At 52.3% G+C, this 23,277-nt stretch overlaps 2 protein-coding genes across 6 annotated transcripts in view; one reads left to right on the forward strand and one right to left on the reverse strand.

The window, feature by feature from the left end:
* KIAA0513 (KIAA0513 ortholog) overlaps window positions 1–2,924 on the reverse strand; it is a 57,741-nt gene extending 54,817 nt beyond the window's left edge. Inside the window, exons 1-2 of one of the 2 annotated variants that reach the window (XM_055413014.2) lie at window positions 2,608–2,924; window positions 1,807–1,885 (exon numbers count right to left, since the gene is read on the reverse strand). The gene's annotated coding sequence lies outside the window, so the exon portion shown is untranslated. The remainder of the gene's footprint in view (window positions 1–1,806; window positions 1,886–2,607) is intronic. The other variant, XM_055413015.2, reaches the window with a different exon arrangement.
* A 172-nt stretch (window positions 2,925–3,096) lies between these two features.
* Window positions 3,097–22,034, forward strand: ZDHHC7 (zDHHC palmitoyltransferase 7). 4 transcript variants are annotated; one of them, XM_055413022.2, is made up of 9 exons: window positions 3,097–3,331; window positions 3,827–4,014; window positions 12,790–12,875; window positions 15,554–15,875; window positions 17,754–17,878; window positions 18,184–18,280; window positions 18,720–18,801; window positions 19,479–19,609; window positions 20,217–22,034. In XM_055413022.2, exons 4-9 carry the CDS (start codon window positions 15,561–15,563, stop codon window positions 20,391–20,393), a joined length of 927 nt encoding a protein of 308 aa, XP_055268997.1. In that variant the 5' UTR covers window positions 3,097–3,331; window positions 3,827–4,014; window positions 12,790–12,875; window positions 15,554–15,560; the 3' UTR covers window positions 20,394–22,034. The 4 variants fall into 4 exon arrangements, with proteins under 4 accessions (XP_055268997.1, XP_055268995.1, XP_055268994.1 ...); XM_055413020.2 differs by having other exon boundaries at window positions 3,855–4,014; XM_055413019.2 differs by lacking the exon at window positions 3,827–4,014 and having other exon boundaries at window positions 3,098–3,331.
* The last annotated feature ends 1,243 nt before the right edge of the window (window positions 22,035–23,277 follow it).

Consider the following 23,277-nt stretch of genomic DNA (forward strand, 5'->3'; position numbering starts at 1 on the left):
TATTAATTTGGCTGTACTGGGTATTAGTTGCGGCACTTGGGATCTTCAGTTGCAGTGTGTGGGATCTAGTTCCCTGACCAGGGATCAAACCCAGGCATCCTGCACTGGAACTGTGCAGTCCCAGCCACTGGGCCCAACAGGAGTCCCAGCTCTATAGGTTCTGGCCAACAGACGGCAAGGCAAGTGATTCTGTTACCAAGGCTGTTGCCCCGGAATCTTACCCGTGCCCCTCGTTCAAACGAAATCAATGTTTTTTTTCTTTAATTTACTTAATTTTTAAATTTTTGGCTGTACCATGTAGCATGAGGGATCTTAGTCCCCGACTAGGGATAGAATCTGTGCCTCCTGCAGTGAAAGCTCAGAGCCCTAACCACTGGGACCACCACAGAACTCCAAAACCAATTATTCTTATCTAAGGAAATCCCATGGACAGAGGAGTCTGGCGGGTTACAGTCCATGGGGTTGCAAAGAGTTGGACATGACTGATTGACTGAGCACCCACAAGCACACAAGTTTCAGGAGGAAGATGCAAAGAGAAAAAGTAACAAGAACTGATTAGAACAAACTAGGCCAAAGACTGGAGAAGATTTGGCTTCCAGTGGACCTTGAGTCTCATTGTCAGCTCACTGTAATACATTAGCACACGCTAAATGACACACCAGCGCCAGGACAGTTGGCAACAACTGAAAAAGCCCATCAAGCACTGCAAAGGAGAGGTGCAACAGTTCCAGGTCCAAACCACACTCCTGTTCTCCAGTAAGTCATGAATATTCTTTCCACTCCTTCCAATTCCTTCCTTTTAACTTTGACCTTCTAATATATTTGGTGGCTCCACCAGAATTGGGTTGAGAGCTGATTTGCAAACTAGGTTCCCCCTTTCCATTCTTTGGCCATTGAATATAGCTTGTGTGATTCCATGCTTAGCACCAGTTTCAGGAAAAAGACAAGAGGTCTCCATGCAAGTCCAGTTGACCTGCTTGGCAACAATTCTTGCCCACCGATATCTGACATTTAAATAAACTTTGTCTGGCAGAAGTTCAACTGACTTCCCCACTGTGGAAGCCAATTTTGATTCGGTTCAATTAAGCAAATTCTTTTTTTATTTTTTGGCCACACTGTGGGATGTGGGATCTTAGTTCCCCAACCAGGGACCAAACTCGTGCCCCCTGCGTTGGGAGTGCAGTCTTAACCACTGGCATTATTCCTGACTGCCTACATGTACCTGTCTTTTGGATTTACCTGTCTTTGGATTTATCTTTGAACCACTTATATCATTCATCTTACCTACTTTTTCCCTCATAAATTAGTTAAATCTTTGACATGTGTATGAGACATAAATCTTTGACATATTTGTATGAGAGTCATGATTTAACTTAAAATTTCTCAGATCTGTTTTTTTGTGTTTATTAGCTTTTTTTAAAAGACTTTTGTGGGGAAGGATAAATTAGGAGGTTGGGATTAACATATACACACTGCTATATATAAAACAAATAACCAACAAGGACATACCGTATAGGACAAGGAACTAAATATTTTGTAATAACCTATAAGTGGAAAGAGTCTGAAAAGGAACATATACACATATACGTATAACTCAATCAGTGGGCTGGATACCTGAAACTGTATTGTAAATCAACTATACTTCAATATAAAAGAAGATATCTTTTAACGTTGTTCACTGCAAGTGTATCTTAAGCAGAGCAGCCACTTGCAGTCTCGACGTTATCCAAAGACAATCATCCTTTCTTTCAGCCTATACACAGAACTGTATAGGCTGAAAGAACTGCGCACAGATTGGAAGCCTACCTCTCTTTTCTTCCTTGTGGAAATAAATATGCTAGGAGACAGGAGGGCTTCCCTGATGGCTCATCGGTAAAGAATTTGCCTGCAATACAAGAGACACAGAAGACTCTGGTTCAGTCCCTGGGTCAGAAAGATACCCTGGAGGAGGAAATGACAACCCACGCCAGTATCCTTGCCTGAAAAACCCCACTGACAGAGGGTTGACAGTCCAAAGGGTCACAGAGTCGGATACAGCTGAGTGAACAAGCACAGGAGACTCAATGAGGGTGGACTGAATGTGTGAAAGTCGCTCGGTCGTGTCCGACTCTGCGACCCCGTGGACTAGCCAGTCCATGGAACTCTCCAGGCCAGAACACTGGATGGGTAGCCTTTCCCTTCTCCAGGGGACCGTCCCAACCCAGGGATCGAACCCAGGTCTCCTGCACTGCAGGCGGATTCTTTACCAGCTGAGCCACCAGGAATGTATAGCACCATATTAAATGCACAGGCACAGTAACAAAAATCTTAAACTTTTAAAAGCTGGAATTCAATGACTAATGCACCTTTTCCTTCCAAAAGCTTAGCTATATAAGCATATCTGGGAGCAAGAATGGTAAACTGTGAGAAGGTGGCTTGCAGACAATGAGAATCTATCCTTCACCCTCAATTAGTTTTTATCAGTCTTACAAGTTAGCGGGTACTTAAAGAATTTAACAAACACTAACTGAGCGCCTACTCCCCAGCCCTGCGGAAACTGTTCCCAGTATAGGAAATACCCCCGCCCCCAACAACCACACCCACACACAAAGCTGACCACGTTTCTACCTTCGACAAACTTAGGGCTCAGCATCCGTAGCGGGTCGCTGGGACGCTGTGGTGTCCACGCCCCCCAGAGGGTGATAATCAGGAATCACGCAAACAGCGGCGCTTCACTTCCCGCAACGCGCTTTCCGGCCCAGGCGTTCCCCTGGCGCTTCTCCACTGACCCGCGATCGGGTTTCTCATCCCCGCGCGCCGCACACACAGCTCGCACCTCTCGCTGGCTTCACCCGCGCCGCCGCGGGCCCCTGGACACGCTGGTCCGAAAGCCTGCGGCAGCCCGTAGCCCCCGTCCTTTCTCTTCCCCAGACCTCAGCTTGCACGGATCGCTTTATTTTAGAAAGCGGACCTTGAGCCTAAGGAGGGCTGTCCTTCCCTGGGAACAGCCAGTTTCTAGGACCCGCGGTACCAGAGTCGCAGAAGCCCCGCCCCCGCCGCAGCGCGGCCGGATCTGCGCAAGCGCGGCGCCGCCGACCCCGCGCGGTTCACTTCCGGGAGCCGAGCCTCCGCGCTTCCCGGGCCGGCCTCCGGGTCTCGTGTTCCCCTGGGCGGCCGACCCCCCTCCGACCGGCCCGGCGGGGCCGAGCCGAGCCGCGGGGCCCGCCGTGGCTCGGCCATGAGCGCGGCCGCATGATGCGTCCCTGCCTCGGCCGCTGCAGTCGCCGCCGCCGCCGCCGCCGCCGCCGATCGGGAGGAGCCGCAGCGCCGGGCGACCCCGTCCGGGCCTCGGGTGAGCGCGGCGGGCCGGGTCGGGCGGGCTGCTGGCACCCGGCTCTCCCGGCCGCTCCGGGGCGCCGCCGGCCGCCAGTCTCGGGCCCCTTACTCTGTCCTGCTCCACCGCTCCCCGCCGCACCTGCGACCTTCCCGGGCGCCTCTCGGGGCACCTCTGTGCTGGCGCTTGACTCCTTCCTCTGCCAGGTGTCTCCTTGTCACTCCTTGGTGCACCTCTCGGGGTAGGGCCCGAATTGCAGCCCCAGCTTGTTGCCTGACCTTGGGCGTGACACTCAGCTCTCCCAGCCACAGTTCCCTCCTTTTGATAGCTAATAAGGGGGTTGTTGGTAGGGCCAGAAGACATAGTAGCTATAAACCTTCTGTAAGCTGTAAAGAGTAGTTTATGGGCAAGCATTACAATGGGCTTTCTTAAACATCGCCTATGGCTTCTCAAATGCACCGGTTCTTCACTTCTTTATACATTTTTAGTTTTTCTTTTTTGTTCTTTGCCCAGCTCCCTCCTCTTCTGTTTCTCTGCCCAGGATCTTTTCGGGGGTTACCTACCAGGCCACCTGGGACAGTCAGGTCAGCCTTCAGGGCAATGTTTGAATCTTGCTGCAGCCAGAATCATCTCTCCTGAGGAGTCATTGCTGCTGGAACTAAGTCGTTCTTCGCTGTTGGATGGAGACACTTTATTGGCTTGTGGGTAACCGGTTTTGTGAGTGTAAGAACTGTCCATATAGCTGCTTTGTAGCTTCTTTTACTGACCAGGTCCTGTAAAGTGCAGTTCAGTCAATGCCTCAGTGTTTAACATTTGCAGTCTGCTTAGCATTTGTATTTAATGCACATAGATTTATCTTTTTTTACTGCTACTGTCTCAAATCTCGGTCTAGAAAGCTAAAAGCCGGTCCGCCAATCTCGGGCCCCTTGCTCGAGGTCTAGAAATCTCAGGCAACACAGATTCCTTCTTAGACTATTCACCCCAAAGATGGTGAATTGAATCTTCTGATACTTTTACAACTTTAATTTTTTCAAAATCAGACCTAGTTTTTTGATACTGTCTTACAACTTTTATGAAACTGAAGGCAACTTTTAAAAGTCACCTTGTTAAATTTGCTTGTTAGTAAGTCGGGATACTTGGTTAAAGAGAAAGTCTCTGGGGGTATTTGAAAAATGGGATGGAACACACATATTAAATCGCATCTCTTGAACATTCTGGTGAAAATGGAAGGGTCGGAGTGATGGACACTATTTGGATTGTGTACTTTCCAGAGAGAGGCTGGTAGGTTGACTTTTGAGTTGTGAGATGGATTTCACAAATTTCCTAAAGAATTCATAAAACAACAGCTGGAACTCTCTGCACACATCTCACGTCAAAGTCAGGTGAATAGACATGTATATAGAAGTTTTCTGTTTTTGTTTAACCAGTGACTCAGAGCCTGCCTCGATTACAGTGGGTGAATTGGGGAGCACTGGCATGACTAGAATGGCCTCAGTGAGAGAGAAAGTGCTGAACGGAGCTCTCTGCAAGAACTGTCTTGAGCCAGTCAAGTCTGGACGCGCCTTTCCGCTTTACTGAAACCGTTCCCTTCAGGCTTGGACCTTTTTGGTGACATAAGTAATATCATCTTTGTTAATTTGAGGAACTGGACCAAACAGAAAGTTCACACATGAAGTTAATGCTTGGGATGAGTTGAGTAGTAGTTTGCCTGATGATTCCAGACCTTCCCTGCTCCCGACCACGCTGAACAGCTCTAAGGATAGTTTTTTGAAGCAGCTTTTTGGGGGTCAGTCAGTTCAGTCGCTCAGTCGTGTCCGACTCTTTGCGACCCCATGGACTGCAGCACATCGGGCTTCCCTGTCCATCACCAACTCCCAAAGTTCACTCAAACTCATGTCCATTGAGTCCGTGATGCTATCCAACCATCTCATCCTCTGTCATCCCCTTCTCCTGCCTTCAATCTTTCCCAACATCAGAGTCTTTTGGGGGGGGTATGTTTCTTTAAAGTAATATTTTATTTAATTTTTTGGCCACACATTGAGGCTTGTGAGAACTTAGTTCCCTGAATCAGGAATTGAACCCATGCTCTAAGCAGTGAAAGCACAGAGTCCTAACCACTGAACTGCCAGGGAATTCCCTAAAGTAATGGTTTAATTATAAAATTAATACACACTTGTTTTGTTAAAAAAAATCAAACACTAGGGCAGAGCATAAAATATAGAGTCCCGAACACTTACTCTTGCTCCCTTTTGTCCCCAAACCAGTGTCACGTCAACAGCTTGTGTGTGACCCTTCAGCTGTAGCACCCAAGAAGAGTTGAGCCACCTGCAGAGCTGGTCAGCTACAAAGTCTAGAGGGAACAGTTTAACGTGTCTGTACTGTGGTCTGCCTGTTCTGGGATGGCATTTCATCAGTCATGTGCCTCTGATTTTTGTTTTCTCTTTCACCCACCTCTTTGTCTCTATCTACAGACGTGTTCTTGTCTCGATTACTGCTTGATTCCATTCTTGAAAAAGCGCCAGTGGAATTTTCTTAATTGTTTGGTAAAATCCAGACTCCTCGTGGGGCCAAGACAACACCTTATATTGGAACAGCACCTCATAGTTTTGAAACACCTTGTTATCCTGCAGTGCTCTGTGTGTCTTGGGTGCTTGGTAAATGTTTGGTGAATGAATGATCTTGCTGGGCAGAGTGGGAGTCTTCTAAACGGAGGAGACAGCAGGAGCAGAAGCACGGGGCAGGGGGTGGGGGGGGGTGTGTCCACGGACACAGCAGGGAAACAGCGGGAAGGCTGGGTGAAGAGCCGGGAGAGGCCTGGGAGCCAGATTGAGTGGAGCCCTGAATGCCATGGCCCCAAGGTTTGGCCTCTCTATCGGTTAGGATTCTGCAGAGGGACAGCCAAAGGTGAGGGAGCCTAAGCTTGGGTTGTGGGAAGGTGGGCAGGGAAAGGGCCAAGCGGTAACAGAAGTGTCAGCAGCTCCTAGGAGGAGTGATGGGGAGGAGGACTTGGGTCTCGAGGGGAAGGTGCATAGTAAACGCTGGGTGTGCGGGGAGCATTATCAGTTAATGGGAGGAGAGGCCAGCTCTGTTAAGCCGGCGGTTTAGGTCATTCTGGGAGAGGGCATGGGGTTTGTGCAGCCCCAGTAATTAGCAGGAGCAGTCAGGATAGAGAGGCTTCCAGCTACTCTTGAGACAGGCTTTTACAGCGTTATCCTGGTTGAAATGCTTTTTAATTCTTAGCGTTCTGTATTTCCAAAACTTACTCTATTACAGAATGCATTTTCTAAAACCAAGTGCTCTGGGTGGCCGTGTGTTTTAATGGAAGAACAAGGGCTTTGGAGTCAAAACTCCGAAGTTTTTTTTTCTTAAACAGACCCCCACTTGACTGACACGCTGTGGCTATGGTACGGGGATAAAGGTGGGAGCTTTGGTATTTTGTCCATGTGGCTTCGAGCCTGCTTCATGCAGCCTGTGCACTCCTGGTGACACACCCAGAATAAACCCTGCTACTGGGGGTCTCTCCCTCCCCCCGCCCTGGTCCTAAGCTGTCCACATTACCTGCCCCCCATCTGACCCCACTTTTGACACTTTTCCCTATTCTTTTCATGTTCCTGTGGGCTTCATTTTTGCTTCCTCTTCTCTTACTCAACAGGTATTTGCAGAGTTCAGGGTGTGCCGGGGATATGGGTAGAACATTCCATTGATATGATGATAGCAGAACGAGACAGCTGGGGTGGGAGGGAGGTGAGAGGTGAGGTCCACAGGCCCTGGGCGGTAAGGCTGTGCAGCCACACGGGAAGCCTGGGGGTTTTGTTCTAACTGTAGAGGCAGCCACTGGCTGGTTTTGATAGACGCGGGAGCGGCAGGGTCTGACTTCTCTGTTAAAACTGGCTCCAGATGCTGATTGGGGAATGGGTTAGGGGCCAGGGAGTAGGTTGGGGGTTGCGCAGAGGCCACGAGTGTATAACAGTGCTGGTTCATGCAGCCCAGGTGAGAGCTCCTGAGCCTTGATTGGGCTAGGCAGGCTGGTGGAGGGTGGCTCACATTAGGCAGGTTTTGAAAGTCAAGCCCACAGGACCTGCTGATGGGTGAAGTGTGGGGAGCTGGGCGAGAAAAGTGAAGTGAAGGGTGTGTCTCGATTTTTGACTTTGGCAACAAGATGGTGGTGCAGGTGCCATTTATCAAGATGACAAGATGGGATCCGAACAGTCTGGTGGGTGGAGGGGTTTCTGCTTTGATCTGACTGTGGTCTTGATGAGTAGCCGGTCAGAGACACTCAACAGCACATTCTTCGTTTGGGGGTTTCCCACATGCATCTTCTCTAACTTCACGGAACTGAGCTCTTGGAGATCATTTGGAGAGCACACAGCCAATGAGGAAAACCCAAGACCCTGCCTGAGCACCCCAACACTGAGGTATCTGTGGAAGAGAAGGGCCCGCCATGAGTCTAGGAGTGGCTGGCGGGGAAGGGGAAGAAGCCAGTGTCGCCCCCACCGCCACCGACAGCCTTGGCTCCTTCTGTTTCTCTCAGTTTGTCCTCTCTTGTTTTAGTATGAAAGACCTTTCGAGAGAGGTTGCATAAGTTTACTGTTCACAGAACGGCCGATGTGCCAGCATACCACTGAGACTTGGCTTCGGTCCGTTGTTTTTTTTCCCTCAAAGGTTAATATTCCGTTCTTCAGCTTCAGTAATTTGAGAAGAAAATAGCGGTTCATATGGCATACATTATTGGTCTGGTTTGAAAGCCCGAACTAAATCTTTCATGACTGCAAATGGATGGAAGGAACATTTAACAACATAATTGCAGTTGCAGTGAATGCATGGGGCTAGGTGATCCGCACGCTTCCCTCCCCATCAGCCTCAGTGAGGAGCCTGTGTCTCTTGTCTCCCCATCTCACCCGGGCCTGTGCCGGTTCACTTACACCGGGCTGCAGGCGTGCTGCCCTTCTCCTAAGCCTCCCCTGCTACAGGGCAGCCCGTTTGCGGGGCCATGTGTGAAATCTTCCTGTTATCCCCAGTGATAGCACCTCCTTGGAGTTCTTAAAATTCTCCCTGGAAGCTTATTTTTTCATAGTTATTTCTCTTACATCATAGTAAGTTGAGAAAATAACAGGAAATCTAGATAATGAATTTTAGACCAAATGATGGAAAGTACACCAGGGTGGATCATTGAAGAGGGTAAATCACACACACGTGCCCCTGCTGACCCAGCCTCAGGCCACCTGGCTCCTGAGCCCACGCTCCAGGCCTGTGTGTGCTGGCGGCTCCAGCCATCGTGCGCCGGCCCCATCTGCTCCCTCCTGGCCCTGCTGTGGGTCCTGGCAAGCCCTCCTGGTTGCTTGCCTTCCTCCTTCCCTCCAGTCACACTTTGTCAGTGATGGCTCAAAAACATCTGTTTACCAAAACCCCAGTGTCTCCCTTTGCAGCAGAACGAAGTGTAGAATTCCAGATGCCCTAGCTTGGCCTTTGGGTGCTTCCTGGGCAGCCCCAGCCTCCTTCCCTGCCTTCCTTAACGCTGGGGGTGGCGGGTGGTGGTGCTGCAGCCTGGGGGTTCCCTTTCCTGCCTCCGTGCCTCTTGGACCATTGCGTTCCTAGTGGACACCTTTCTGTTCTCTGGACAGGAGGAGCTGTTGTCAGCTCTCTCCGTCATCACCCTCTCTGCCTGTCACTGGGGGGAAACACCGAGACACCACTTAGCAGGCTGGTTCCCATCTCCGGTGTGAGAGCCCTCGTGGGCCGGGGGCCTGTCTGTGGTCGAGCATCCTGCGGGCCTTGCGTGGAGTCCGGAGCTTGGGGGCCTGCCCCCATATCTGAACGCAGCAGATCTCTGCGCTGTGTCTGCTTCTCACGCCGCCTCTGTGCCCGAGGCAGAGATCTGCTTACTGCTCTTTTTTATAGGTCAGCAGTGGGTGTCTGAAGAGTGGAATGACGCTGAGTGTAAAAGCAGCGTGTTGATGTAACGTGAACACCAGACTCTAGGGCAGACATTCCTGCTGCTGCAGTAGCAACTGATCACCAGAGAACACTGATGGCTTTTGTTTCCTTGTTTTCAGTTTGTTTATGAGATGAATTTTCTGTCTATAGGCCTGAGGAGAAAACATTAGGGGAAGAGATTAACGAGACACCTGCCCACAGCTACTGTTAAGGGTAAACTGAGACGGCCTGGCTCAGCAAGCAGTGTCTGCGGGGCGTGTACCCACAAGGCGGCTGTTCACACCCTTCACGCCTGCACACGCACCTATGCTGGGTATTTTCTCTCTTCATTTCTTAGCTGAGGAATAATTCATGTAAAATGGAACAGACAATTTTAAGTGCGTATTTTTTTATTTTAAAATATGTATTCAGCTGTGCTGAGTCTTCGTTGCAGCATGCGGGATCTAGTTCCCTGACCAGGGACTGAACCCGGGCCCCCTATCTTAGGAGTGGCATCCTAGCCACTGGGCCACCAGGGAAGCCCCTAACCGTCCTTTAACAGTTTGTTGAGTTTCGTCCTGACAGTGCGCGTGTCTGCGTAGCCTGCCGCCCTGTCCACGTCGGGGGCTTTGCATCAAATCAGAAAGCTGCCTTGGGGTCTCCGTGCTTCCCACTTGTGGTCCAGCACATTAGCTTCGCTTGGCTAGAGGGCCAGGGAGACTGACTCCTGTGAATGGTTCCTCTGTGGCTGGTTTCTTTCACTTAGCCACATTGTGGCATGTATCTAACCTCCCCCGTCTTTTAGTATGAGTTGTATGAATAACCATGGTTGGTTTGTTCATCCCCTGGTGAGGGATGTTTGGGTTTTCTGGTTTGGTGGGTGTGATGAACGGAGCAGCTGTGGAGCAGCTGTGAACAGTTCTATACATGTTTTCTGTTCATACTCTTGCGTGTGTGCTCAGTCACTCGGTCATGTCCGACTCTGCAAACCCGTGGACTGTGGCCCACCAGGCTCCCCTCTCTGTGGGATTTCCCAGGCAAGAATACTGGAGTGGGTTGCCATTTTCTTCTCCAGGGGATTGTCCTGACCCAGGAATCAAACTCACATCTCTGCATTGGCAGGCGGATTCTTTACCACTGAGCCACCTGGGAAGCCCGGGTCACATTCACCTTGAGGTAAATACCTAGAAGTGGAATTTCCGAGTCACAGGGCGGGTGTTGGTTTAACTCAGAGAAAGTGCCAGACCACTTTCCCAAGTGGTTGCTGTGTTGGTTACTTTTTAAAATTTATGAAAGTAACTGGGGATTTGGCCTCATTGTAGAGATTCTGCTTAAGCCTGAGGCCTGGGATGCGCTGACCTGTGTTTTGCAGAGTCAGTTTTCTTTTACAACAGTGCTAATATAAGCTCATTTGAAGATATTCAGAATGAATGTGAAGGAAAATTGGAAAATATTACTCAGCTTAAGTAGGCATTACTGGTTCAGCATGTTATTCAGCATTTAAAGTTGCTGACTACTGCATAGATATTTGAATAAAGTTATTATATGTAAATGCCATATTTTAAAAGTCACCTCTGGGCTTCTCTGGTGACTCAGTGGTTAAAGAATCCGCCTGCCAATGCAGGAGACACAAGTTCGATCCCTGATCTGGGAAGGTCCCTCATGCCGTGGAGCAGCTAAGCCCGAGCACCAGCACTCCTGAGCCTGTGCTCTGGAGCTGGGGAGCCGCAACTGCTGAGGCCCACATGCTGTAGAGCCCGTGTCCCGCAACTAGAGAAGCCGCGGCAATGAGAACCCCACGCACCCCAACTAGAGAGTACCCCCTGCTCTCTGCAACTAGAGGAAAACCTGCACAGCAATGAAGACACAGCACAGCGAAAAATATATACATAAAATTATAAAATAAAGTTATCAAAAAGAAAGTCACCTACTTTAGTTTAAGCAGCTTGTGGTTCACGGCTGCATCTGTTACTAAAAGGGTTCCCAAGGGCCTCAGAGTCACAGGTACACCAGAGAACCTTGGTGTGCGGGCCAGCGCTGGCCGTGGGCAGGAGGTTGTCCAGCTCAGCATGGAGGGTGGGCAGGTGAGCCTGACCTCAGAGCCAGCGCCGCAGAAGGGGGCTCGCGTGGCCAGGAAGCGGCAAGCAGCCCCCGGTTCCTGGGGGGGCCCAGAGCCCGTTTTCGTGGACCAGGGAAGCTTAGCATGCCTGCTCCTCAGTCCCACCAGCGCCCTGTCACCTCGCCGTCCTCCACACCAGCCCTCTGGCGTCTTAGGTCAGGGGTCTTGGTTTCAGAAAAGAGACACGAGCCGAGGGTTTGCCCTGCAGAGCAGTGTTACCTTGGTGGACACTGGATGCAAATGGAGCGGACCAGCCCTGAGGTGCTGGGGCCGGGGCGGCAGTGGAGCTGTGCCAAGGAAGGACTGTGCCAAGGTTGGGGGCTGCCTTTGCCAGACATCCCGTTGTTTGGAAGTTGGTTCTCTGATTCCTTTTCTCTCCTTTTTTTTTTTTCAGTTTGTTTTTTAGTCGACTTACAATTTTGTGTCAGTTTCAGGGGTACAGCAAAGTGATTCAATGATATATATATATACGCACGCGCATGTGTAGTCTTTTCCAGATTCTTTGCCATTATCACTCTTACACGGTATGGAACGCAGTTCCCTGTGCTATACGGCAGGTCCTTGTTGCTTATCTAGTCTCTGTATGGTAGCGTGTATCTGTTAATCTCAAACTCCTAATTTATTTTCCCTGGCTCTTTTTTGTTTAGTTCTCCTTTCTGGGAGGCTTCCCACTCTCTCTTCCAATCCTGCTTTTAAGATTCTAAAACTCTATCATGCTTTTATTCTTCAGTAAGCAGGAAGTCCCCAGAATGTACTTCTTTGTCTCATTTCTTCGCTTTTCTTCCCTGTGCGTTATACCTGCTCTCAATTCCTGTTTCCCTTGGGTTTCTTTCTGGGGCCCTGTCTCTCCTGAGACCCAGTCGGGGCTTCCTCCAGGCACGTGGAGGGGACGGCGTCCGCGGTCAGCTGGCCTCTGGCGGCCCTGCTCTTGGGGAGCCCGGCGGCAGTCTGGCATCTCTGGGGGACACCCCCACCGCGTGCTGTCAGTCGGCCTTTCTTCTTGGGCCAGACGAGTGCTTCCAGGAAGGCTGTGCCCCTCGCCCTCCTGCCAGTGCCCAGTGGGAGGCGCCCCAGAGGTTCCTCCCCACCCACCCACTCACTCGCCTCTGTGCCCCCTGCCCAGACCCCCCGGCGCACCTCTCACCCCTCACCCTCGTCTGTGCTGTCCTTGGCTGTGGCCGGTAAAACGGTTGCCTGTTGAAATGCAGGTTGACTAGATTTGGTCTAGATTATCCCCAGGGCTCTTTCTCAAGGGATTTTGACCTACAGGTTTTATTTAAAACCAGGGCTAAAGTAATGGGGGTAAAATGGACAGGTTTAAAATTTTCAGGATTCTGTCAATTTACTAGTAATGAAAACCTACAGGAGTCCTGATTTCATAGTTAAAGATAGTTCTGAATGCCAGAACAGGCAACTTTTCTAATTAAATTTTACTATCTTTCAGATCCTATCACACAGGACAGTATGCACCTTAAGATCCTGAAGAAAAGGCACAAAATGTTCAAGTAATGTCCAGTAATAATTTGTGAGGTAAGTGTTTCCTTAGGTATATAATCACTGTTTCCTCTCTTAACTACTCACGCTAACTTGTACCCTGTTGATGGTTAATGGTCACCTCCTGTCAATGGTTCGCTGACCACCTACTCTAAGAGGAGAGTGTGTCCCTGGAACACGATCCCAATTATTAGCAGGAGTTACAAGATGAGGGTAGTTCTCCTATCTACATGACTGGAAAGGTTTTGCTTGGATGGCTGTCCCTTAAACAGTGGAGATCTGCAGTGTTGCTCCCGGTGTTCTGGGAAGCGAGGCTTGATTTAACATGAGGAGAAACAGATTCAGGGATGTAGACAAAATCCCATTAAACTAGCCATGGAAGTAGAAAAGCCATGATGTGACATCTGCTTGATCATCGGTCAACACACTGTGCTTTCGAGTTTCTCTCGATTCAGTTCAGTCGCTCAGTCATGTCCGACTCTTTGCGACCCCATGAATCACAGCACAGCACGCCAGGCCTCCCTGTCCATCACCAACTCCCGGAGTTCACTCAAACTCATGTCCATCGAGTCGGTGATGCCATCCAGCCATCTCATTCTCTGTCGTCCCCTTCTCCTCCTGCCCCCAGTCCCTCTCAGCATCAGAGTCTTTTCCAGTGAGTCAACTCGTCGCATGAGGTGGCCAAAGTATTGCAGTTTCAGCTTTACCATCAGACCTTCCAGTGAACACCCAGGATCGATCTCCTTTAGAATGGACTGGTTGGATCTCCTTACAGTCCAAGGGACTCTCAAGAGTCTTCTCCAGCACCACAGTTCAAAAGCCTCGATTCTTCGGCGATCAGCTTTCTTCACAGTCCAACTCTCACATCCATACATGACCACTGGAAAAACCATAGCCTTGACTAGACGGACCTTTGTTGGCAAAGTAATGTCTCTGCTTTTTAAAATGCTATCTAGGTTGGTCATAACTTTCCTTCCAAGGAGTAAGCGTCTTTTAATTTCATGGCTGCAGTCAGCATCCGCAGTGATTTTGGAGCCCCCAAAAATAAAGTCTGACACTGTTTCCACATCTATTTCCCATGAAGTGATGGGACCAGATGCCATGATCTTCGTTTTCTGAATGTTGAGCTTCAAGCCAACCTTTTCACTCTCCTCTTTCACTTTCATCAAGAGACTTTTGAGTTCCTCTTCACTTTCTGCCATAAGGGTGGTGTCATCTGCATATCTGAGGTTATTGATATTTCTCCCGGCAATCTTGATTCCAGCTTGTGCTTCTTCCAGCCCAGCGTTCCTCATGATGTACTCTGCATGTAAGTTAAATAAGCAGGGTGACAATATACAACCTTGACGTACTCCTTTTCCTATTTGGAACCAGTCTGTTGTTCCATGGCCAGTTCTAACTGTTGCTTCCTGACCAGCAACCTGAATACAGAGCACTCCGTGAAGACGGTGTAGGGTGAGGCTGTGCCCTCGCCCTGGGGCTGCAGCGCTGGTTGCTGTGCCGTTTGCTCTCATGTTCCCGGTGTCTGTAGCTGAGTTGAGCGTGAGGGAGCAGTTTCTCCACTTCCTCCCCTCCTTTCCTGCTGCACTGATGTGGCGGGCGTGCGTGCTGTGATGCAGCAGAAGGCGCCTGCGCTTGATCGCAGAGAGCCTGGTGTGTGCAGCCCAGCCCCCCCGGCGTTCGTGGACTGCCTTCTTGAAAATCTTTGAAGTAACTGTAGGGTATCAGACTATCTGATTGGTGGGTTTCACACATGTGGCTCTGAGGCACACAGCAGGACCCTAACATGCTTCTGGGACGATCCCAGCCCACCCCTCCAGCCCCCCTGTTGTTGTGTGTGCACACTCTTCCTCAAAGTCAGAGCTGCCATCTGTGCCCTATTTCGGGACCAGACAACCGTGCTCTGACAAAAGGCTCTTGCGTCTCTGGACGCATGGCCCTGCTCCCTGCCCAGCACCCAGGTACCACTTCTCATAGCCTGCATCCTACCTGAGGAGTAGCCATGCAGCAGAGGGAGTCTGGCCAGAGGGCTTTCTCAGCCTTGGTGGACTTGTATGACCCAGTAGGAAGCTTGTGTGGCGATCACCAGGCCACTCACCAGATCTGAGAGAGGGTTCAACTTCATGCTATTGCATTTGGTTGTAAATGAGATGAGAGGAGGTTATATGGGTAAAGAAGCAGAATGTTTATGAGGAAAAACTGCAAGTTTATCTTTAGTTTCTGACCCTACGTGTTCTCACCTATGAGGTAATTTCCCAGGAAATGTGGGAGAGTTGTCAGAACAGACCAGTGAGTGAGGGGACCTGTCGAGAATGAGAGAGGAAGGGCATTCTAGGAACAACGTAAAGGAAAGGTGGAGATTAAACTGGGAGCCTGCCTCGAAAACATGCTCACCCATCGCCAAAGAGTTAGAACTCGGGGGGAGGGAGAGCACACGCAGAGTGAGATGGAGAACCATGGGGGAGGGTCCTGAGCCCCATGTCTGGGGGCCAGCGTGGACACGAGCAGCAGGAGTCGCCTGTCCGCCAGCCTCCCAGCCGCTGACCTGCATGGGCTGTGGGTGCTGCGTGGGCAGCAGGGGTGCCCAGGCCTCATCCCCTCGGGTTCGGGAGCCTGGGCCCCACAGTGTATGTCTGGCCCGTGCCCTGCGTCATCCTGCTGAGGCGTGGCTGGGCAGCCTTGGTGACCATGTGTCCCCTCGCCCCTTCCCGCAGGGAAACCATGCCGTCCTCAGGACACCGGCTGCGGGACGTCGAGCACCACCCTCTGCTGACTGAGAATGACAGCTACGACTCCGCGGCCGCCTCCCCCGCCGAGGCCGACGTGGCCGACAGGGTGTGGTTCATCCGCGACGGCTGCGGCATGATCTGCGCCGCGCTGACCTGGCTGCTGGTCGTGTACGCGGACTTTGTGGTCACGTTCGTCATGCTGCTGCCCTCTGAGGACTTCTGGTACTCCGTGGTCAACGGGGTGGTCTTCAACTGCCTGGCGGTGCTCGCCCTGTCCTCTCACCTGCGGACCATGCTCACCGACCCCGTGAGTGCCCGCCCTCGCCGGGCTTTCCTGCCAGGTCCAGGCTGTGGCTGGAGGGCCTCGCGCTCCCATGGCCTCGGGGTTCGAGTTCCTGGGCACAGGCTGGCGGCCTGGTCCGCAGCGTCCCAGGAGCACACACGGCACCCAGATGGAAGTGCTGTCGGGGTATATTCAGGGAGCGCGGATTAGAGGTCAGGCGCCAGGAGAGGCTGCAGGGAAGCCATCAGGACTGTGCCCAGGGGAGCACCCAGGCTGCACTGGGGTAGGACGTGGGGCTGGGGACCATGGTTCTGGGCAGATACCAACAAAAAAACGTGCCCTGCAAATGGCTGGAATGTGAACGTGAGCTTGAGGAAAAGTGCCTCAGGTATCCAGGAGGTTCCTTTGGTGGGGTGAAGAGGGGTCCAGCTGGTGCGGAGGAAGCAGGCACTCCTGCTGTGTGTCTTGGCAAGACCCTGGCCTAGGAGACCCAGGCCAGCCCTTCTGCTCCACAGTTGGCCTGGAGAGCATGTCTCTGGCAACAGAATCAAGCGCAAGTCACCAGCTGCAGGAACCTGGGGGAGTCATCCAGCAGCCCCGAGGGGGATCAAGGCAGCTGCCCAGGGCTCTGAGCAAAAAGGATCAGAAAATGCATTCATCTCCTCACTGTCTGGTCACCACGTGTCGCCCGATGCGTATCCCCCTCAGGCTGCACATCTGTCCTCTGAGTTCGTAGGAGCCCTCTTAAGGGGGTGGGGGTCACATGCTTACTGTGGAGCAGCGAGTGTGTGTCTGTGAGAACTAAGGTGTGACACTCCTAAACCTGGTCCCTTTCTTAAGGAACCTGTGACCCTCCCCCCATCACTTCCTTCTGGCGATAGGGCAGCCTGCCCGGCTCCTGGGCGCCTTGGAGCCCAGTGGTCCTCGGTCTTCACACGCACCCGCCGGGCTTTGCAGACATTGTGTTGGCCCGGCCACGCAGAGCTGGGCTCGGCCCCTGCATCCCCAGCAGTGGACTCTGTCTTTACTCCTGCTGACAGCGGTGCCCTGCCATCTCCCCGACCCTTTCTGTCCCTACACGCCTGCTCTCCCCTCCCTAGTGGGGCTCCTTCTCCAGAAACATGTTTCCGTGTGCAGGACAAGCCTCATGGGGCACAGAAACGAGACCCAGGCCTTGTTCCCAGTCCACACGGCCATGGTGTCCACGATGATCTCCCAGACATGATTTTCACTGCCTGTGTCCACTGCCCAGAGAGCAAACCCTCCACCCTGCAGCCTGTGGCCCATGGCCCCCCAGCACACAGGGTTCCCCAGCCCTTCTCAGATCCCCAGTGCTGGGGGCTCACGTGGACACCCTGTGAAGAGCCCTGCTGCTACTCACACCCCTGGGGCCGGACACCTGGGGGTTCAGGGGCCCAGGGCCACACCCCAGGCTTGTCTGTGATAGGTCTGCAGGGAAGCATTATGTAGCTTTAAAATATGAGATAAAGTCCTTTTTCAGACTGTTTTGTTCAGCCATCCCCTGCTGCAGCTGATAGGAAACCTGTAGGTGTGCTTATCAGGGACACCCTGCCCAGAGCCCAGGGTGGAAGGGGAGTGGCTGAGCAAACAGCCAGCCTCTGGCGTGACCTGCGTGAAGTTGGAAAAATCCAGGTGACTGGCCAAATTATGAAGGATAATGTGCTATTTGAGTTCATTTTATAGCTTATTTTATTTTTTATGAAAACAAAACTTCTGGTCCTACATTATGTTAGTAATAGCTATTTTTCACAGTGATATAAGTGGCAATGACAGCATTATAAATAACACCTTAGACTAATTCCTAAATTTACTGGGTTTTTTTTTCTTTCTTTCTTAAAACTTCATTCCTCCCAGCTAAAATACATTGTTATTAAACCATAGGGGGCAGTACCCAAAGGAAACGCTACTAAAGAGTACATGGAGAGCCTGCAGCTGAAGCCTGGAGAGGTGATCTACAAGTGTCCCAAGTGCTGCTGCATCAAGCCTGAGCGCGCCCACCACTGCAGGCACGGCGGCTCTGCCCCTGGGGCGAGGGGGGCGGGAGGGAGGGGGTTTAGGGGCAGGGAGGGTGGCCTGGGCGCCCACCACTGACAGCAGGGAACCCATTTCCAGGCAGCCTGAATACCCACCACTGGACCCCCATCCTTAGGGCAGCCTGAGCGACCCCCGCTGGGACCACTTTGAAAGGACATCCTGAGCACCCACCTTCCCAGGGGCAGGAGCCCCTAGGGGGCCTCTCAGCAGAGCTGTTTACAGTGGGTGGTATTTCCTCAGAGCACAGAATAGTGAAAATCTAACTTCTCCTTTTCAGCATTTGCAAAAGATGTATTCGGAAAATGGACCATCACTGCCCGTGGGTGAACAACTGTGTCGGAGAAAAGAATCAGAGATTTTTTGTGCTCTTCACTGTGAGTAAAGACACTACTCATGTAGTGACTTGTATTGAGTCTTAATTCTTTATCTACAGTCTTACCTGGAGCGAGTGTAGGTTTACTCTGACATCAGACTTGCAGTCCCTTCTCGGGTTCAGATTACAACTGTGTTGTCGCTGGTGGGGAGTCGCCCAGCAGATGAGTGTGTGTTGCCTGTGTTGCTCCAAGTGTTCACTGTGACTTAACTCTCTCCTGGATACCTTGACCCACCGTCGTCACTAAACTGTTTCCCCACGGTGTGTTAGTCTGTCCTTGGTTACTGTCCTTGGTCCCGAGAGACCCCAGGGAGGCATGTCACCTGCTCCCCCTCTCTGCTACTGCCCACCTCCCACACCCTGAGTCTGAGATGGAGCAGTGGACGCGCGGGTCTGTGCCCTCGGATCCTGGCACCGTGCTGACTGGTGTCTCCCTGCAGATGTACATCGCTCTGGCATCCGTGCACGCGCTGGTCCTCTGCGGGCTGCAGTTCATCGCCTGCGTCCGAGGACAGTGGACAGGTAGGCCTGGGGGGTGGCTCCGCTTGCTCATGCTGCGGTGAGGGGAGACGGAGGAAGGGGCCTCTGGCTTTAGAGGAAATCCTCACAGTTGTTTTAGGAATTAATGGAGCATTTTAAGAGGAGAATATGGGAAAGTTCTCACACTGCCGTTTAGCTAGTATGACACACACACACAGTGAGTCTTCCTTAGTCAGCTAATATTTTCTGCTGAGTTCCATTTGTATCCTGCAGACTTCTGAGACTGGGTGAAAACTCGTATTGTCCCCGCAGGCCTGGCATGTGCTCTGGCCACTGTCCAGGCATCATTCAGAGCCATCGGATGAGCCAGGATGAGCGTGCGGCACGGACTCATGTGTGCGCCCTGCTCGCTAGAGTAGGCACAGGCAACTCCCATCTTCTCTGGCTTTAGCTGTATTTTAATACGCAGTTCAGTACACGAATACAGTCTCCACAGAAACCTGGGGAAACACGGGGTATCTCAGGTCTGCCGACCAGGCCGTGGTGGTGTGAATGCTGGCCTGGCAGGGCCGCCCTCTGCTCCGGGCGGACAGCAGGTGCGCCTGTGAATGAAGTGAGCTCCTCTGTGGGCCGTGGCGCAGAGGGGGCCCTTCCGCGAGCTGGACCCCCGCACCTGCGGCTCCGACGTGCCGTCACAGCCAGCCCTCTCTCGTTCGCAGAGTGCAGTGACTTCTCCCCTCCGGTCACTGTCATCCTGTTAATCTTCCTGTGCCTTGAGGGTCTGCTGTTTTTCACTTTCACCGCGGTGATGTTCGGCACCCAGATCCACTCCATATGCAATGACGAGACGGTACGCCCCTCCTCCACTGGCTGTGTTCGGCCTCAGTGCACCAGAGTGGGTGGGCAGTAGACGCAAGGGCCTGGTGTTCCCTGGGAGGTGGGCGGGGTAGCCCCGATAGACCATGACGGCATCACTGCTTGTGTCCCTCTCCCCGGGCACAGCTTGGGGCTCAAGGGTCCCTTTGATTTGAAAGTCAACAGAGCCAGGCAGGTGGAGCCAGCAAATGCCCTGTTTCTTGGAGACCCCGCCCTTGGCAGCTGAGTGAGTTGCAGGGACTGGATCGCCTTCATGCCTTTCAGCTGAAGGCCTCGAGCAGGCACTTGACACGTATCTGTAAGACCCGGAAGGAAGATCAGTGCCTGGCCCGGAGGACCGGCTCCCCTCGTGGCCCTGGGACTGCCTGAGCTTTGCACCGACCTGGAGGCCCCTGCCCAGCCATGTCTGACGTGGTCTGGCCTGGCTGTGTACACAGGGGCCCGTGTACACAGGGGCCCGCGGGACTGGCACCTGGCAGGACGTGTGGTTCGGGTGGTGACCGCTCACCTGCCCTTCCTGCTCAGTACCTGCCCAGGGTTTTCCCGGTGCTGCGGCCCACTTGCTTTTCTTTCTCTCCCAGGAGATCGAGAGGCTGAAGAGTGAGAAGCCGACGTGGGAGCGGCGGCTGCGGTGGGAAGGGATGAAATCTGTCTTTGGAGGCCCCCCCTCGCTGCTCTGGATGAACCCCTTCGTCGGCTTCCGGTTCAGGCGACTGCAGACGAGACCCAGGAAAGGGGCCCCAGAGTTCTCAGTGTGAGGCCCTCTCGTCACTCCAGAACTTGCCAAGGACTTAATTTATCTGGGGTTGGAAAGGGTATCAACAGCTCCCCTGTGACCCCGAGGGCAAATGGACCAGTGGCCTGCAGCGAGCGGGACGTCACCATCCAGTAATGAAGGGATGTGGCTGCACGGAGAAGCCAGATGTCATTTCCTCCCTGCACAGTCAGGAGTCTGTTAACACGCTCAGCGTTTTCTAGGAAGCTGTGTGGGCTGTTACACGGGTTGTTATAATCCTATGTGCCGAGCTGCTTTCCTCAATCATGAAGAAAAGCCAGTCCAGTGGACAGGGATGCCATGGTCAGTGGCCCTGGGACTCTTCGGGCCCCCTCGGTCCAGGAGGGGTCTGGACGTAGGAGCCCGTGGGGGCTACCGGAGCAGCAGGGCCGTACACTCGCTCCTGGCCTGGGGCCGGTGGGCCCTGACCCCATGAGCAAGTCCTCACATGTCAGTGTGTGTGCGTGCACGTGTGTTTTAAAGTGGGCTGTGTTGTTCAGGCGATGTGTCATGGGGGTGTGCTGCAAACAAGCTGTTTTTTAGAAATCAATGTTTCAGGGAAGACAGGCGAGCTGTGCGGGGTCCCCTCCCGTGGGGTTTACATGAATGTATTGCATACTAGAGAGTATCGAGATCCAAAGAACAGTCATTCCTGTGTGGTCCTCTGTTGCCCTCCCTCCTGTCTTCAGTTTAACGATCTGGGGTGCATGACAGGGCTTTGGAACCACGCTGTGTGGTTCTGCCCAGATCAGCGGCATGTATACCGGCCCCTCTGTGGTCCCGGGCTTGCACAGCTGACCCTGCGGGAGGTGGGCGAGGCCCTGCAAAGGGGAGGGGACCTGGAGGCAGGAGACCTGTGGACCTGGCCTGCAGACAGTATTCAGGATGGCAACAACTGGTTTGATTTTTTAAATTCTTAACCTTTTTTGGGTATCATTTTGTTTGTTTCTCTACCCATGTCACAAGTGATAAAATAGGACCCTTGGTGCAGAGCTTAAAATTATGCCAGAAAGCAAACAGCTCCCCACCCTGGGGATTCGCCTTAAACTTGCCTGGTTTGTCCATGTTTTACGGGATTCCACCATCTCTGACACAGTCTGGGGTCCCGAGCCCCCTTCCATGCTGAGAAGAGTGGGCATCTCCCGCTTGGTCTCCACGACTCTCTGCTCACCCGTGAGCCATTTTGCTTTTGTTTGAATTAACCCATCCTCTGTCCTGACCAGGGCTTCACCATTCCTGACCAGGGCTGGCGCAGAACCACAGAGGGCCTACCCTGACAACAGGCATGGCCAAGGGGAACGGGCTGCAGGGCGGAGGTGAGGTGGCTCGGTCACTGCAGAAAAGGCGGGTGGGGGGCTGAGTCAGCTGAGGACAAACAGGAGACAGGAGTTCCCGAGATCATTCTGCACGCTCATTTGCACATCTGTCAGTGGGGTTGGATGTGTGTACTGAGCTCCAGTGTGAGGCTTTTAATATGTATATCCTGGTTATCAATAAAAATTATCGAAGTGGTTGAATCCTGTGAGACTTGGCAAATACGTGCAAATCAAGTATACTTGACTTTTCAACCTCTTCTTTCAATGTAACTTTTGTAAGAAATAAAGTCACCAACTGACGTTGTCCAGCAGTTTGTCCAGTGGCCAGTTCTTGGTGGGTTGTGGGCATGTTTCCGTGCTCAGCTTTGCCTCGGCTCGTGGACACCGCACCCGGGCCACAGTGTCCAGAGCCCCTTCAGTGCCTGAGATGCATGACTCAGCACCAAGGTTGTGCTCACGCAGGTTGCCATTTCCACATTTTTTCATTTTACTTTTCATTTGATGCACCTCGTCTCACTTAGCTTTGCCCTAAAGCTTCCTTAATTTTTTAGTGTACTTGGAAATAAAAATAGTTTTAAAAATCCCTTAAGTGCTTGCTGGGATTCACCAGTGAAGCCCATCTATTCTTGGACTTTTATTTGTTGGGAAGTTTTTTATCACTGACTCCATCTCCACATTAGTTATAGCTCTGTACAGACTTGATAAAACTAGAAATGAAAGACTGTACATTATAACCGGTGCCAGAGGAAGATCACAAGAGACCGCTATGAGAAACTATGGCCAGCAAGCTGGATAACTAGAAGAGGGGGATCGCGTCCCAGGATCAGAAACCTACTGAAACTAAGGCACAAAGAAACAGCATTCACTAGAAGACACCAGCTGAGGCGGTTGCCACGGTGTGTTTGGGAAAGCATGGCCAGTCATCACTCTGGTCATCACTGCTCCGGGGGACGCTGAGCCAAGTGTCAGCGGCACATACTTTGTTTTAAGGAATTTGTGGGGGCAACTTGAGACCTCAAATTGCTAAAGCAGCAATGTTCAAATCAAATGAAACGTCTGGGGTTTAATTTTGCTTCTATTGCATCTCCTCGTTCTGTCATCCTTGAGGACGTCGTGTGGAACAAGTCAGGAAAGGAGAAGGGAGGGCTCCTTCAGAGTCAGCCGCCTGGCTGCTGTGGGGTCTGGTGACACTGCAGGGCGGGTGGCCCTTGCAGGTCTGCCATCTTGAAATAGCTCTGCTACTTCCCCCACCCCAGCCAGCCCAAAGAAGGGGTCACCCTGCTCTGAGGCCAGTGGCAGGTCTGTCTGAAGGCCTGGAGACATCATCGGATCACCAGGTGCTGCTGGGCCCACTCAAGGGGACGTGGTCCTCCGGGTGCAGAAACTCTGACTTGCTCGCAACACAGGCGCAGCAGCCCTGAAGTCCTCTCCCCGACAGGCCCAGCATGGGACAGCCAAGCTCCACACGCCATCCAGCCACAGGTCCACCTGGGCACCAGAAACTCACACTCACAGGCAGCAACCAGTCCTCCAACATACCAGCACCAGCAC

The sequence above is a fragment of the Moschus berezovskii genome, chromosome 22 (genome assembly GCF_049115385.1).
Source record: "Moschus berezovskii isolate FMDL1 chromosome 22, NW_MosBer_1.0, whole genome shotgun sequence".
Taxonomy (NCBI): Eukaryota; Metazoa; Chordata; class Mammalia; order Artiodactyla; family Moschidae; genus Moschus; species Moschus berezovskii.